This window comes from Urocitellus parryii, chromosome 2 (genome assembly GCF_045843805.1).
Source record: "Urocitellus parryii isolate mUroPar1 chromosome 2, mUroPar1.hap1, whole genome shotgun sequence".
In the NCBI taxonomy this organism is placed as follows: domain Eukaryota; kingdom Metazoa; phylum Chordata; class Mammalia; order Rodentia; family Sciuridae; genus Urocitellus; species Urocitellus parryii.
The window spans coordinates 43840501-43856359 of record NC_135532.1 but is presented as its reverse complement, the minus strand read 5'-3'; the positions used below and the strand labels follow the sequence as shown (position 1 = coordinate 43856359).

Genomic DNA, 15859 nt, shown 5'->3' with positions numbered 1-15859 from the left:
GCTTCAGAGTCTTTTGCAGATTGAGGTACCATCTTGTTTTATGCCCTGTTGTTCCTTTACCACATTGCATTGAGAATGGTTTTGAAAATGTGTTCTTATATATCATAGGGCAAAGCCCTGTGTTTTCTTTATTTTGTATGTCTAGCAAATAACAAAGTGCCTGGTGTATAGCAATTGCTAAGTATATAAGTGGTGAGGGGATTAATAAAAGGATAAATAAGATTCTGAGTGTTCATGCTAAGGAATATTTTTTTCATCCAGCCACTCATTAAGAAATATTAGACTTGTATCAGTAAGGAGGAGAGATTTGAGGGAAGGAAAATTAATAGTCTCTTAATAAGCTTTAGATCTGAAAAAAAAATTGTAAATATTTATTGTGGGTCAGACCTTGTCCTAAGATCTTGAGATAAAGAGATTAAAATAGTCACGTGAGCAAATGCATCTTTAGAGCTCAAATTGCTCTTAATCTAATGGAAAAACAGGCAAATACACATGGTTACTTCACAGTGTGATGGAAGTATATACAAGTTATTGTGCTTACCTTTGTGAGGTGATCATCCCTGATGATAAAGATCATAGAAAATTCCTTAACAAGACAAAGCTGGGCAAGTCTCTCAGAGACCAGCATTTGTAGAGACCTGCTTATACGAAAGAGTAGCTCATTTAGCACAGAGTAGCACAGAGCTGAGGTTGCATATGGAAAAGTTTAAGAGATGAGCCTGATGAGTTAGGAAAGGATCAGATCATCTGAGCTTCTCAAATTAAGGAGCTGGGATTTCTTTCATTGGTTTCCTCACCAATGAAAGACTTTAAGCACATTTGCTAACTTTGCATTCACTCTTGAATGTTGTCTAAGGGTTAGAACCAAGGCAAAGAAAAACTAGTTTAGAGTTATTCTAACATTCTGGGTAAAAATTAAGAAGGATCTGAAATGAGGTAGTGAGAGTAGGGTCAGAATAGAGTGGACACCTCACAGGGCTATTTAGAAGGTAGAGTCCTTGGAACTTTGTGTTTGTTTAAAACAAAGATTCTGCCTCAGGGAGCACACAGTGTGGTGGAAAAGTAAATTGAAGAGTAAGTAGAAAATTATTCTAGATTCTTCCCATCCCTGGAACATTGTGTGAAAGAAGGAGAGTGGTAGGGGATGAACCTGAGATTAAATCAGAAACATGAGAAGTACCTTTGTTTCTAAAGTATTGAGTCACTTAAAGAGTTTTGAAAAATGAATTGGCAAGATTTTGAACAAAGAAGTGATTGTATGAGAATATTTATAGAGAACATATTGACTCAGGGAAAGGATGAAGTTTCAAAAAGCTAAATTAGCTTAAAAATTATATCTACCTACCTGTCTATGTATATAGGCCAGAGATAATAATACCCTAAATTCAAACTGTGGTAATAGCAAAGAAATAATGAATACTGTTGATCTTTTTTTGGGGGAGTTGGTGGTCTTGGATTTTTTTTTTTTATCTTGATAAAAGAGAAGCAAGGTGGGCAGGGTGATTATGATAATGATGAACATTTGACCAGTCAATAGAAAATGATGCTATTAATTATGAAAAGAAAAGGAAGAATGAAGTTGTTGAAGAGAATGTAATAAGCCAAGTTTTGGATTTGAGTATGCTGAATTTAGGAGACTGGGCAATAATCAGGGGGTGTTATTATTAGTCATCGCTGAGAAATCTTGATGTTTGAAGATAAGGGTTAGCTGCAGCCATGAGATGGATGAGAGAATTTAGGTGGTGTAAGGTCAGAAGTAGCTCTTCTAACACTGATGTGTGGGTACCAACTCTGCACACAGCCCTCACTTGGATCTTAGGTAGGTGACTGTGTACAGATAGGCATGACTTGTTCTACCCTATACTGAGACCCCAAAGAAAGCAAGTAAAAAGTTAATGGAGAGAACAAACAAAGGAACCAGGGGAAAATCATATGGAAGGAATTGCTACAACAAGATGATCTAGTCCAGAAGACTATGGAGAAAAATTATTAAAGGCAGGAAAAAATCAGGAGAGAAAGACACCTAACTGAAAGCTTAGCCTTAAGAAATCTTCTGCAGTGCCAAGTAAAAAAGAAGGCAAGACAAGAATTATGTTGGTTATGACCTTAGCCTTCATTAGTGTTTGTGGGTTTGAATAATCTAGTTAAATGTAATGAGCATATGAAGTAGGAAGATTTAGAATAAACAATACAGATAAGAATTCAAATATAGTTTGCATTCATTTTCATTATTATGCAGCCATCAAGGTGCTCCTTGCAACTTTTCTATCCATTCCTCATGCAGATTATCCTATTTATTTCAGGAAGAATTCTGTGTTTTATGGAAATTGGTATTGACTTTTCATCTGAATTAAAATGTAAAGATCTCTGGCATATATTACCACAGAACTCAGTTTTAAATTATTTTCTAGGACTCACTTTTATAGGGAAATCATACATCTCAGTTTATCTTAATTTGCTTTTAAGACAGTCTCAATTTAGGCTGGGAATGTAGTTCAGTTGGCATAGTGCTTGCCTAGCATACACAAGTCCACTGGGTTCAATCCTTAGCACCACCAAAAAAAAAAAAAAAAAAGATAGTTTGTACCTATTGTGACCCAGCATAATTATTAACAATGGCTGGCTCTTTATTTTAAAACTGTGCCAGAATGACAATAAGTAAATATGCTCATTTTATTTCATGCCTTGTTAAAACTTTAGCTCCCGAATGTATCTAATTTTAAAAAACAAAAACTATCAAGATAAACATCAGGGGGTACTCATTTGTTCTCAAGGTAGGAAAATGCTTTCTTAGTTTTCCTTTCTAAGAAACAGACAGAATGAAAGTATACTAAATTTGACAAATGAAAGGAAAATTTCCTGGCTCTCTAAAAACTAACTTACAAAAAGAAAAGCAATTTACATACCAGATAAATATCTATAGATATATAAAATGTTAATATAAAAGGTTAATGCAAAAGGTTAATTTGCCTTTTTTAAAAATAGGGAACTTCAATAAGTTTAGTACTTATGAGGCTGTTATTTGATTTGATACAGAAAACCAAGAGAAAGTAATAGGGATATTAACTGTGCTAGGATGTAGTTGTTTTCCTGACCCCCAATGAGCTTTTGTAACCTACTTATAGGTGGCCTATTTTTTAAGATACAAAAGAGCAATGTAACTTTCTCTGTAGCTATTGTGAACAACCTTAATCTTGTTCTTTTATTATATTGTGTCATAATTCAAATAAAAAACTGTGGAAGTTAAATAATATATTTCATTTCAAAGCTATATATAGTTTTGAAGGTAATGGTTAAGATGATGTCAGTCTAAAAAGTTCCATAAAAATTGCTGATTATTTTTGGAAGCCATTATATATTTACATTAGCAAGTGTCAATTTAAATTTATATTAAATTTCAAGACAATGCTACGTAGTTTAAATAAAAATACTTGAATTATAAAAACAACTTGAACTGGTCAATTGGTTGTACTTGCTCTAATGGGCTGTTTTAAGTTTTCAGTATCAGTGACCCAAATGGTTATGTAGTTTACTTATATCTAACTCATTAATTTTGTTTTCTTAAAAGTTAAATTACTTGAGTATTCTATCATAAAGGATGTCTTAACTTCCAAGAAGATATCTATATAGTTAACTTAAAACACAGTTAACCTGTCTGTGGTCCTTTTTTTCTCTAGCACATGATAGTGATGGAAGACATGCTCAAAGACTTTCTCCTTGGAGAACACTTATTATTGGTTGGTAACCAGGTAAGTTATGGGTGAAACCCAACCTCTAAAAGTAAATGACAGTAATAGTTTCAAAGCAGTAAGTTTTTTTGTTGTTGGAATAAGTTTTTGAAATTGCTCCCTTTTTCTCCCAGTAAAATGACTCGTTTAATTAAAAGGTGAATGTCTACCTTAGACTTAACCTTAGACTTACTTCAAGGCTTAAATCAGACCCCATTCTACTCTACAAGTGTGCACTCTTCTTGCTCATATCTGTTACTCCAACCCTGCTCACCGTCACCTATCTCCTGGATTAAGGCAATAATTTCCCACCAAATACACTATAAACTGTCTTCACTCTGCAATCAGATTGATACTTGTACAACTAAAATGTGATTAAGTTTCTCTTTTGTGCTTGAATTGACTCCCCATTGCCCTCAGGTATGGTCCTAAGTCTCTAGTAAGCTTGACAGGCCTGTAGAAACCAGCCTCTGCCCACCTATATGGTCCAAGCTTTGGCTCTTCTTTTCTCTGGATGGCAGCTTGAGCTTCTCAGAACTTCCATCAGTTTCTTATTTCCTTTCTGGTCCTTAGTGCATGTTTTGTTTTTTTTCTACATGCAACACTCCCTGACTCTTTATATCATGCCCTGCCCTAACTCCTAGGAGGGAGGTTTTCCCTTCTCCCTAGCTCAGTTAAGTTCTCCTGACCTCCTCCCTCTGTCCCCTTCATCACACAAGTTATGTGGTTTTGTATTTACCCATGCATGACTCTGCGCAACTTGTCTGGAAGCTCTTGGAGGGCAGAGACCTTGTTTGTCTTATTCATCTCAGTCCTTGGTTCCTAGCCCAGTACTGCTATAGATATTCAATATATGTTTATGGAGGAAATGAATAGATATTCTGTAGTTAGAGGGTGCTGATAATTTTCCTTAGTTGAATTATCATACCCACAGTAAATGGCACTTTGGGTCTCATTTTTAATTAGTCTTAAATTAATGGTAACAAGCTTTCAGAAGTTTGTCCTTTATTTTTTCTTTTTTGTACTTATAAAAATAGTACATATTCTTAATATATTTAGCCCCTCAAATTTACAATTTTAAAGTGCTGTTTAAAAATAAAAATGGGCCAAATGAGTGTTTTACTGGCTGAGGCATAGGCTTGAGAGTTAGCTGGCTAGAGATCCAATAGCAGTGTTCCTACATAATGGTGTGTGACTTTGGGAAATTGCTTATCTTAGACTATTTCCTGATGTCTAACCTGGGAATAAAAATAGTTTGTATTCTACTGGGCTAATGTGAGGATAACATGATATAATGCATGGAAAATACCTCACACTGTTCTGCCAGCTAAAAATAAAATCACTGTAAAATTTAAAAAGTACTTTAATGTATCTTGTTTCATGTTTTCTAAACGAGAATTAAAAAGTAGAACAATAAATTATTCGTGGCAGTTTTTTCCATAAAAAGCCCCACCTTCTTTTCTGAAAAATCATTTTTCTGTATACCTGAGGTGAAAGGATGAAGATCAGTTGAGGGTATTTGTTCCTTGATGTTGAAAACCATAAGTCAAGTTGTTGTCTCACTTTGAAAAACAATGAGTCTGTGGACTTTTAAGTCTTATATAGCCCAGAGTGCTTCACAGACTTTTTATCAATTTAACCATGGCACTCAGTGTTTCCTTTTCAAAACTTCTTCCATCACATGAATGTCCTCAACACAGAAACTGATGGCCTCTCACCAGCAGCAGACAAGCCTATAGAGGAGAGTAGACTGGGAACATATCGAGCTGGGCTCAAGGGGCAACTTTTCTAAGTAGCAGGCTTGGAAAAGGAAGGTCCTTGGAGTTCAAGGCATGGGGTCCAGGTGTTTTTGAAGCATTCATTGATATTGTTGTGCTAAGGTTTGTTGAGTGGAATGCAGTTTCTCAGTAAAGATAGTTTTTACTATTAAGCTATTAATAGAATCAGGATTTCAGGACAATCATTTACATTAATGTCAATGTTAGAGTCTTACTAGTAACCAGAGATGGGGAGCATATTCTAACCTCTGGAGGAATGAGGGGAGCTATGCAGGGTGAGGGGTAAGATGGAATGGAGGTTTGCTTCTCCTTTATGAGAAATTAAAAAGAATATGTGAAAGTATTTTGAAATTATTCTGGAGTGCTATACTAATATTGGTGTAAAACTTGCCTTGCCTCCTCTCATCTGTTTCAAGTCCCAAGGAAGGGAATGACGCTAGAACAAGGGCTAGGCAACAGGGTAGGTGTGGTGGAGGGAAGAGCAGCTACAGTTCTATGGGCATGTGGTTAGTCCCTAGCATCTGTGAAGATGGATGATTCAAACCTGTCTAGGGCAGGTTTAGGAACCAGCTGTACAGGGTTGAAGATACTCAGGGGCAAGGCAGGAGTTATAGGGTATCACAAACTTGTCAGTCCCATCACATTTTACATCTTGCTTTCTTATATCCCTATTTTACCACCCTCCACTTAAGAGAAAGAAGAATTAACAAAGGGAGATTATGTTCATTAAAAGTGTGCTATGTGTCATTGGCCTTTTTCATATTGGAAGGCATTTCTCTTCTTTCATTATAAACCTCTGAGATTGTCAGTGTTCTATTATAGTACAAATGTTAAAGGAAGTCTACCATCTCATTTCTCCCCTCAAGCTCTTGTTCTCAGAGAAATTAAATGGTCTGTGTTCCAAATAAACTTTTTTTTTATCAGTGTTATATTTCAGCCTATGTTTGCCACCATACTGTCTTCTTTCCTCCATCCTTGCTTATTCAAATGCTTTCCAACTCAGAGTGGCAACGTAGTATATTGAGAATGAAGTAAACTGGGAATCTGAAAGCCTAAGTCTGTGTTCAGGTTTTTAAACTGTGTGTATGATATGGGGTAAATTTCTAATCTCCTAAATAGGCTTTTTCTTTCCTCTCTTCCTCCCTGCCCCCCCTCTCATATCCATAAAATAATGATTGGAAATGGATGTTTTCTAAGGTTGCTCATAGCTCTAATATTCTATAATAGTGGGTCAATATAGATTTCCTTGATTTATGCATCTGCCTGTTCTGTCTCTACTGAAAAGAATGAGCCCCTCAAGAAGAGTCTTCATTAATTTTGCTTTCTTCCCAATGCCTTGTATACAGTAGATGTTAAATAAACACTAGATTTTAGAGGACTATAATAATATAAATTCCTAATGAGTAGGTAAAATGATTTAGAAATAATATGAATTTTAAATTTCAACTTGTATTATTTTTAGGAAATTCTGAAAATGATTGACTGTATTTTTTCTTCTGTAAGCTTGCAGCTGCTGAATTAAGGATACAAATGGATTGGATATAATCTAAGAACTCTTCTTTGAAGAGAGTAAATAGTCAAATGGCCCCCTCAACTAGGTATGATTCCATGATAGGATTAGAGACTGGCAGTGTTATCACTAGAATTGACTAATAAAAACTTATTATTTTAAAATTTCATAATAATTAGCTGAGTAGTACTAAGAAAATTAGATGGGTATAACGACCTAGGCTTACATTTTATAGGTTGGGGAATGGAAATTATATTCATTTATTTAGATTGTCTTCAAAATCTAAATAATACATTCATATACTTTAGCAAACTTCTTTTTTTTTTTTTTTCAAGCTTTTTCAATAGCTAATGTCTGTGTTTAGAACCAAGTAAGATTCTATTGTTAGACTCTTGACTGCCTCCTGGAAGGTGTGAGGACATGCAAAGCCACCTGTAGTGTTACTTGCAGATTGCATACCCTGCTGTGCTTGTCTAAGTACAGGTGCAGAGATTTTTTTTCTTTCTGTGTGCTCTCTGCATCTTGGTCATTTAGAAGAGTTCTCTCTTCAGGAATGTGTGCTTTTGCAGCCACAGTAAACTCAGGTCCTTCTTCTGTAGCTTTGAAAATGCCATATTTCATCCATCAAAGGTATTTCAAACCTCTGTTAATATTTCATGTACTTTCTCACTTTCACCTCATATCCACCTTCTGAAACATGACAATGAAAAAATAAAGAGACAAGCAAGTGAAGATATAGGTGATAGTTTGGGACTATTGACTCTCAGCTTTCATGCAATACTGTAATTGCTGTTTTCCCTCAAATGCAAAGTGACAGCCATCTGGGAAAATGCCCATTTAAATCACATGATTTATTTTGAAACCAATTAAACCATTTGTAGCAACTGAGCAGGCTCCTACCTTTCTCTTTCTAAAGCATTAAGCAATGACTACTCAAAAAAAGGTAAACTCAGGCCCAGTGATGCATGGCTGTAATCCTAGTGATTTAGGAGGCTGAGGCAGGAGGAATTGGAGTTCAAAGGCATCCTCAGCAATTTAGCAAGGCCCTAAGCAACTTAGTGAGACCCTTCCTCTAAATAAAATATAGAAAAGGCACAGGGATATGGCTCAGTGGTTATGTGCCCATGGGTTCAATCTCCAGTACCACCCCCCAATAAAAGTTAATTAAAAGTGAAACATAGAGATTAAATATTGACAAAGAACCCAACAGTGAGTTGGCATAAATATGTGATAAAAAACTTAATGAATGCTCCTTCCACAAACACCTGTAGAGAGATGTCTACATAGCTTTCTGTTTGCAAACTAGATGCTGGCTGAAGTTCATGAAAGAAACTTCAACAATTGAAATTATAACTGGAGCTATTTCAGAAGACTGTTTTTCTGGCAGTTTTTACAAATGAAGAAATTAAATTGAATAGGTGTTGATTCTGAGGCATCTCAAGATTCATCACCTTTATTTTGCCCAATCCTACTTTTTTTTTGTAGATGGTATTATCTTTTCTAAGAATCTATAGTATTAGACAAAATTTCATGTTCCTTGGGAAGCTAAAAACAGTCACATAAAACACCACTTGTCATAGCAAAAGAAAATAACTTGCATCTTTATTTTGGTGAAATAAAATAGACTTGTTTATCCTTTATAGTTTCTATGTGGGATTTTGTGGCATAACACATTGCCTTTCCAGTAAATGAAGCAGAATAGCTGTCTTTCAGCCAAATAAGATGGGGAACCCTGAAATCACATGCTTGATGGTCACATTGGATACAGTACTCCATATCATGGAACTGCTAAGTGTGCTGTCACATGCATTATTTTCTGCATATTATAATTATCATATTATATGTATATATCATGAAATTAAGAGTTCCATTATTGTATTACTATTACTATTATTATTATCATAGCACAATTTTCTACATAACAAAGAGAGATGACTATTTTCTAATGAGTGATGCTTTAGTTTGGTCCCGGCTTTAGGTGAAGAATAAGCTTCCTGCCTTCTGCATCTTCCCATTCTGGCTTTACTTTTAATTTGTAGAGTCTTATTAAATTTGATACACAAAAATTTATTATGACAATGGAGGTTATAGAATCACCCTAGAGGCACATCATTTCTTTTTGTTTAAAATATCCCAAAGAATAAACTTATGTTTAGGGGTAAAAATGCTTGAATTTTCAGAGATAGTTATATTTTATTAGATATTTGAAGGGAAACAAATTTTGCAATGTGATGCTATAAACTGCTTAGATACCCTTACATAAGAATATCTTTAAAATCTGCAGTGTTTCATTTTTTTAGAAATGAAAATTTAATCAGTTACATAAAATAATGTCACTTGGTTGTTTTTAGAACTAGACAACATTTCAAAGCAAGTCATCAAAATTTAATTTATATTTAATGAGGCACAATTAATTATTCACAATTACTTCTGCATGAATATAGCCCAATAAAATAATTTGCTAGAGTTTGTCAACATTTTGTCTTTTTGATTTTAAGCCAGCTTTGTGTATCATTTTATCAAATAATGGCAGTCTGCTGATGTTTTTCTATTTAAAATCTCCTTTCGTTCCATGTTCATATTTTTTTGCCCTTACCAGAACTCTGTGTGTAACAGAATTCCTTAACAAATAAAAAACCAACTCTGGAAGATTTTTATATAGGATGCCTTCTGTATCTCTTCTATTCATGTTTTTGTTTTTACATGACTGATTCTATGGGCACTCTTCACAGTTGCATGGCAATATCTGACCTAATAGCAGTGATGCAATCCAAGAAAGCATCTCTTACCTATTTCCTGTGAAAAGTTAAAGATGAACCTACTTGCCTAAAAAGCAGAATGTCCTTTATAGAGAGATACCCCTAATGACAGACAGTCTGGCTCCAAACTTCTTTTTTAGTTCTTCCAAAGTATAGTGTCCACCCCTTCCATGCCCAGAATTCTGCCTGAGTCATTTTTTTTGTGGTATATACTTTGTATGGTCTCTTTCCCTTCTCTCTTCCTGTGAAAATCATACCATTTCAACAACTCAGATGTTGTTTTCCTCTATGAAGCTTTTCTTCATCTCCCCCAAATAGAAATAGTCTTGTTATCCTTTGAACTTTTATAGGATTTTCTCACTATTTTGATCACATTTTCTTTGAAATTGTTTTGCTATGTATTTGATTTCATCTCTAATTGAATTAGAAGTTTATGAGCAAGGATTTTCCTGTGTCAAACTTATCTTCTGTTTCTCCCCCGCTTACTCCCTCCTTTGTGTACCCCTTCTCTCTGCAGTGAACTGGTGCCTCTGCCACCTATATCTTGGCTTCAATGTACTCTTTCTTGTCCACTGTTCAAAGCAACCAAATTTCTGGGTAGCTGTGACTCTCTGACTGTCCAGTATGAATTTCAGTGAATTCCCTTTGTTACTCACCTCACTGAGAAGCAGTATCTCAAGCCATCAAGCAACTGGAAAGCGCACCCTTCTCTAATCTTCCATCTTTGGTCCCTCATTCCACACTCATTCTTATAGTAGTAGTTATAATAGTAGTAGCAACAAAAAGAACATGATAAGTAACTTGTTGAGTAGTTTTAATAGGATATAATAAGAGCCTGAACATACAGAGTAAAGGACATTTAAAATTTTTTTATGGAAAAATTAGTATACTATAAATAGCAGATATGTAACAAATCCCCTTGAACCTAGCAACCAGCTGCTACAGTTAAAAGTCCTTTTTGCCATTTTGTTTTATTTATTCCCCTAACACTTATTTTAATCTCATCTTTTAATAAATTGTCCTTCTTGCAGGTACTTCAGTTAAAAGTTAAAAGTCCTTTTTGCCATTTTGTTTTATTTATTCCCCTAACACTTATTTTAATCTCATCTTTTAATAAATTGTCCTTCTTGCAGGTACTTCAGTATTTATTTATAATATAACCACAATTTAATTATTATACCTATTAGTAATGATCTCTTAATGTGATATTCCATCTATTTTCAGTTTTCTCATTTATCTTGAAATGTTATTTTATAGCAGTCTTATTCCAGTCATCCTCCAAATAAAGCCTGGCCATTGCATTTAGCTGATACAGCTTCCAAGTCTCTTCAAAAGAAAGATGGCCCATTTTTATTAGTATAAACATTTTATTCAAAATTATACCAATTAGAGGACCTGCAGGAGCCGGCCAAGTCTGGAGGATCATTAGGTGCTGTTGGATCTCCTGCCTCCCACCCAATCTCAGCGGTGGGGAGTCTCAGGGACTCTGGGCTGTGAGGAGTAGGGAAGGGAACACTCTCTAGAAAGGGTCAGCATGGCCTGCAGGAAGAGCTGCTCCGAGCATCCGACCAAGTGGGTCCTTGCCGGCAGTGCCAGTGTGGCTCTGCTGTTCACCATTGGGATGGTCCTGGGCTTCACCCTGCAGCGGGGCACTCGGTCAGGCTGTGAGCAGGACGTCTGCAGGCCCGACGCGGACATGCTGGAGTACCTGCTGAGCCTGGGGCAGATCAGTCACCTGGATGGCCTGTCAGTCACCTGGTACCATGCAGCCAACAGCCAGAAAGAGATGAAGGCTGCCCTGAGCAGCAATGCCATGGTCTTGGAGGCAGATGTTACTGTCCATGGGCTCAATACCGCGAATGAGACAGGGGTCCCCATCATGGCCCATCCCCCTGCCATCTACAGTGACAACACCCTGCAGCAGTGGCTGGAGACGGTGCTAGCCTCTTCCCTGAAGGGTATCAAACTGGACTTCAAGAGCCTCAAGGCCGTGGGCCCCTCCCTGGACCTCCTGCAACAGCTGACAGAAGCCGGAAAAGTCCAGAGGCCCGTGTGGCTCAATGCTGACATTCTAAGGGGCCCCAATGTGCCCCTCCCAATAGAGGTCAATGCCACACAGTAAGTGTTCACCTCTCTCCCCAGCTGCATCCAGCCCTCTTCTGTCAACACCTAGCACGGAAGGAGAACTTAGGGAACCTTCCTTGAGTCTGCCTTCAGTCCACCATGTAATCTCACCTGAGTCTTTGCATATGCTGTTCCCTCTGTCTTGAGTGCCTTTCCCCCTTTTTGGAAGAACTTCTGCCCAGTCACTACCATCTCCAGAAACATACCTGACTTCCCAGGCTGCTGAGAGGCTTCCTCTGGGGCCCACGGTTCCCAAATTTCTTCCTAACACAGCCCCGATCTCATTGGGTGATCACCGTTCACAGGTTTTCACCCCCACTGTGGACTCCCAGGGGGCAGACAGGGCCAAGCTCAGGACTTGGCTGCAAGAAAAGTCTAAAACATTGGCTCCATCCCAGTTCCCCTGCACCTCCTTCCACTAACAATCCTGGGTCACCAGCTGCAGAGTGTGCAGTGGGTTGCAAAGGAGGTTTGTGTGGAAGGAAGGGATGTCCTTAACTTGGTCCTTAAGCAGGCAGCACTGCTAGGTGAGGAGTGGGTTTTCCTCCCCATTCTACAGATGTGAAAAAAATCACAGAAATTGAGGCTCAACTTGTTGAAGGTTTATTGCACATCCCAGGCACTGTTTTAAGCACTTTACTTGAAGAATACCATTTAACACTTGCAATGAGAATGAGGTAGGTGCTATCGCCTTGGGTTTACAAACATAGGAACTATCTTATGGAAGTCAAATGACCTGCCTACATCTATTAGTAGCAGAGCAGAGGTTCAAACCTAGGCCTTTGTCGTTCTAAGCTCCATGCTCTTTACCTTCCATTTCTCTCTCACCCCATCTGTGCATCTAACCATCCATCCAACGTTTAGAGTATGTCTCCAACTGGGACCCAACAATATGCTGTCTACAGGAGACGCATCTGATAGAAAAAGATATCCATAGACTGAAGGTGAAAGGTTGGGAAAAATCATACCACTCATATGGACAGCGGAAACAAGCAGGCGTGTCCATACTCATATCTAATAAAATAGATTTCAAGCCAAAGCTAATCAAAAGGGATAAAGAAGGACACTTCATACTGCTCAAGGGAACCATAAACCAACAAGACATAACAATCATAAATATATATGCCCCAAATAATGGTGCAGCCGTGTTCATCAAGCAAACTCTTCTCAAGTTCAAGAGTCTGTTAGACCACCATACAATCATCATGGGAGACTTCAACACACCTCTCTCACCACTGGACAGATCTTCCAAACAAAAGTTAAACAAGGAAACTATAGAACTCAACAACACAATTAATAACCTAGACTTAATTGACATATATAGACTTTACCACCCAACATCAAGTAGTTACACTTTTTTTTCAGCAGCACATGGAACCTTCTCAAAAATAGACCATATATTATGTCACAGGGCAACTCTTAGACAATATAAAGGGGTAGAGATAATACCATGCATCTTATCTGATCATAATGGAATGAAACTGAAAATCAATGATAAAAGAAGAAAGGAAAAATCAAGCATCACTTGGAGAATGAACAACAGGTTGCTGAATGACATATGGGTTATTGAAGACATCAAGGAGGAAATTAAAAAATTCCTAGAGTTAAATGAAAACACGGACACAACATATCGGAATCTATGGGACACATTGAAAGCAGTCCTAAGAGGAAAATTCATTGCTTGGAGTTCATTCCTCAAAAAAAGAAAAAACCAACAAATAAATGATCTCATACTTCATCTCAAAATCCTAGAAAAAGAAGAGCAAAACAACAGCAAAAGAAGTAGAAGGCAAGAAATAATCAAAATCAGAGCTGAAATTAATGAAATTGAAACAAAAGAAACAATTGAAAAAATTGACAAAACTAAAAGCTGGTTCTTTGAAAAAATAAATAAAATTGACAGACCCTTAGCCATGCTAACGAAGAGAAGAAGAGAGAGAACCCAGATTACTAGCATACGGGATGAAAAAGGCAATATCACAACAGACACTTCAGAAATACAGAAGATAATCAGAGACTATTTTGAAGCCTTATACTCCAATAAAATAGAAGATAGTGAAGGCATAGATAAATTCCTTAAGTCTTACGATCTGCCCAGATTGAACCAGGAGGATATAGACAACCTAAACAGACCAATAACAATAGAAGAAATAGAAGAAACCATCAAAAGACTACCAACTAAGAAAAGCCCAGGACCGGATGGGTATACAGCAGAGTTTTACAAAACCTTTAAAGAGGAACTAACACCAATACTTTTCAAGCTATTTCAGGAAATAGAGAAAGAGGGAGAACTTCCAAATTCATTCTACGAGGCCAACATCACCCTGATTCCGAAACCAGACAAAGACACTTCAAAGAAAGAAAACTACAGACCAATATCTCTAATGAACCTTGACGCAAAAATCCTCAATAAAATTCTGGCGAACCGGATTCAAATACATATCAAAAAAATTATACACCATGATCAAGTAGGATTCATCCATGGGATGCAAGGCTGGTTCGATATACGGAAATCAATAAATGTTATCCACCACATCAATAGACTAAAAAATAAGAACCATATGATAGTCTCGATAGACGCAGAAAAAGCATTCGACAAAGTACAGCATCCCTTTATGTTCAAAACTCTAGAAAAATTAGGGATAACAGGATCATACCTCAACATTGTAAAAGCAATATATGATAAGCCACAGGCCAGCATCATTCTGAATGGAGAAAAATTGAAGGCATTCCCTCTAAGATCTGGTACAAGACAGGGATGCCCTCTCACCACTTCTGTTCAACATAGTCCCCGAAACACTGGCCAGAGCAATTAGACAGACGAAAGAAATTAAAGGGATAAAAATTGGAAAAGAAGAACTTAAATTATCACTATTTGCAGATGATATGATTCTATACCTAGCAGACCCAAAAGGGTCTACAGAGAAGCTATTAGAGCTAATAAATGAATTCAGCAAAGTGGCAGGATATAAGATCAACACGCATAAATCAAAGGCATTCCTGTATATCAGCGACAAATCCTCTGAAATGAGGACAACTACTCCATTCACAATATCCCCCCAAAAAATAAAATACTTGGGAATCAACCTAACAAAAGAGGTGAAAGATTTATACAATGAAAATTACAAAACCCTAAAGAAAGACATAGAAGAAGACCTTAGAAGATGGAAAAATATACCCTGCTCATGGATAGGCAGATCCAACATCATCAAAATGGCGATATTACCAAAAGTTCTCTATAAGTTCAATGCAATGCCAATCAAAATCCCAGCTGCATTTCTTGTAGAAATAGATAAAAGAATCATGAAATTCATATGGAATAATAAAAGACCCAGAATAGCAAAAACAGTACTAAGCAGGAAGTGTGAATCAGGCGGTATAGCGATACCAGACTTCAAACTATACTACAGAGCAATAGTAACGAAAACAGCATGGTACTGGTACCAAAACAGGCGGGTGGACCAATGGTACAGAATAGAGGACACAGTAACCAATCCACAAAACTACAACTATCTTATCTTTGATAAAGGGGCTAAAAGCATGCAATGGAGGAAGGATAGCATCTTCAACAAATGGTGCTGGGAAAACTGGAAATCCATTTGCATCAAAATGAATCTGAATCCCTATCTCTCGCCTTGCACAAAAGTTAACTCAAAATGGATCAAGGAGCTTGATATTAAATCAGAGACACGGCATCTGATAGAAGAAAAAGTTGGTTATGATCTACATACTGTGGGAGCAGGCTCCAAATTCCTCAATAGGACACCCATAGCGCAAGAGTTAACAACTAGAATCAACAAATGGGACTTACTCAAACTAAAAAGTTTTTTCTCAGCAAAAGAAACAATAAGAGAGATAAACAGGGAGCCTACATCCTGGGAACAAATCTTTACTCCACACACTTCAGATAGAGCCCTAATAACCAGAATATATAAAGAACTCAAAAAATTAGACAATAAG

The 15859-nt window shown here is 37.0% G+C and overlaps 1 protein-coding gene across 1 annotated transcript in view; it reads left to right on the top strand.

Annotated features, from left to right (window-relative positions):
- The window catches only part of LOC144253356 (von Willebrand factor A domain-containing protein 8-like), a 243155-nt gene that overhangs the window by 170224 nt on the left and 57072 nt on the right, over nucleotides 1-15859 (top strand). Inside the window, exon 19 of the mRNA XM_077795473.1 lies at nucleotides 3678-3749. Within this exon, the coding sequence (XP_077651599.1) occupies nucleotides 3678-3749 (72 nt within the window). The remainder of the gene's footprint in view (nucleotides 1-3677; nucleotides 3750-15859) is intronic.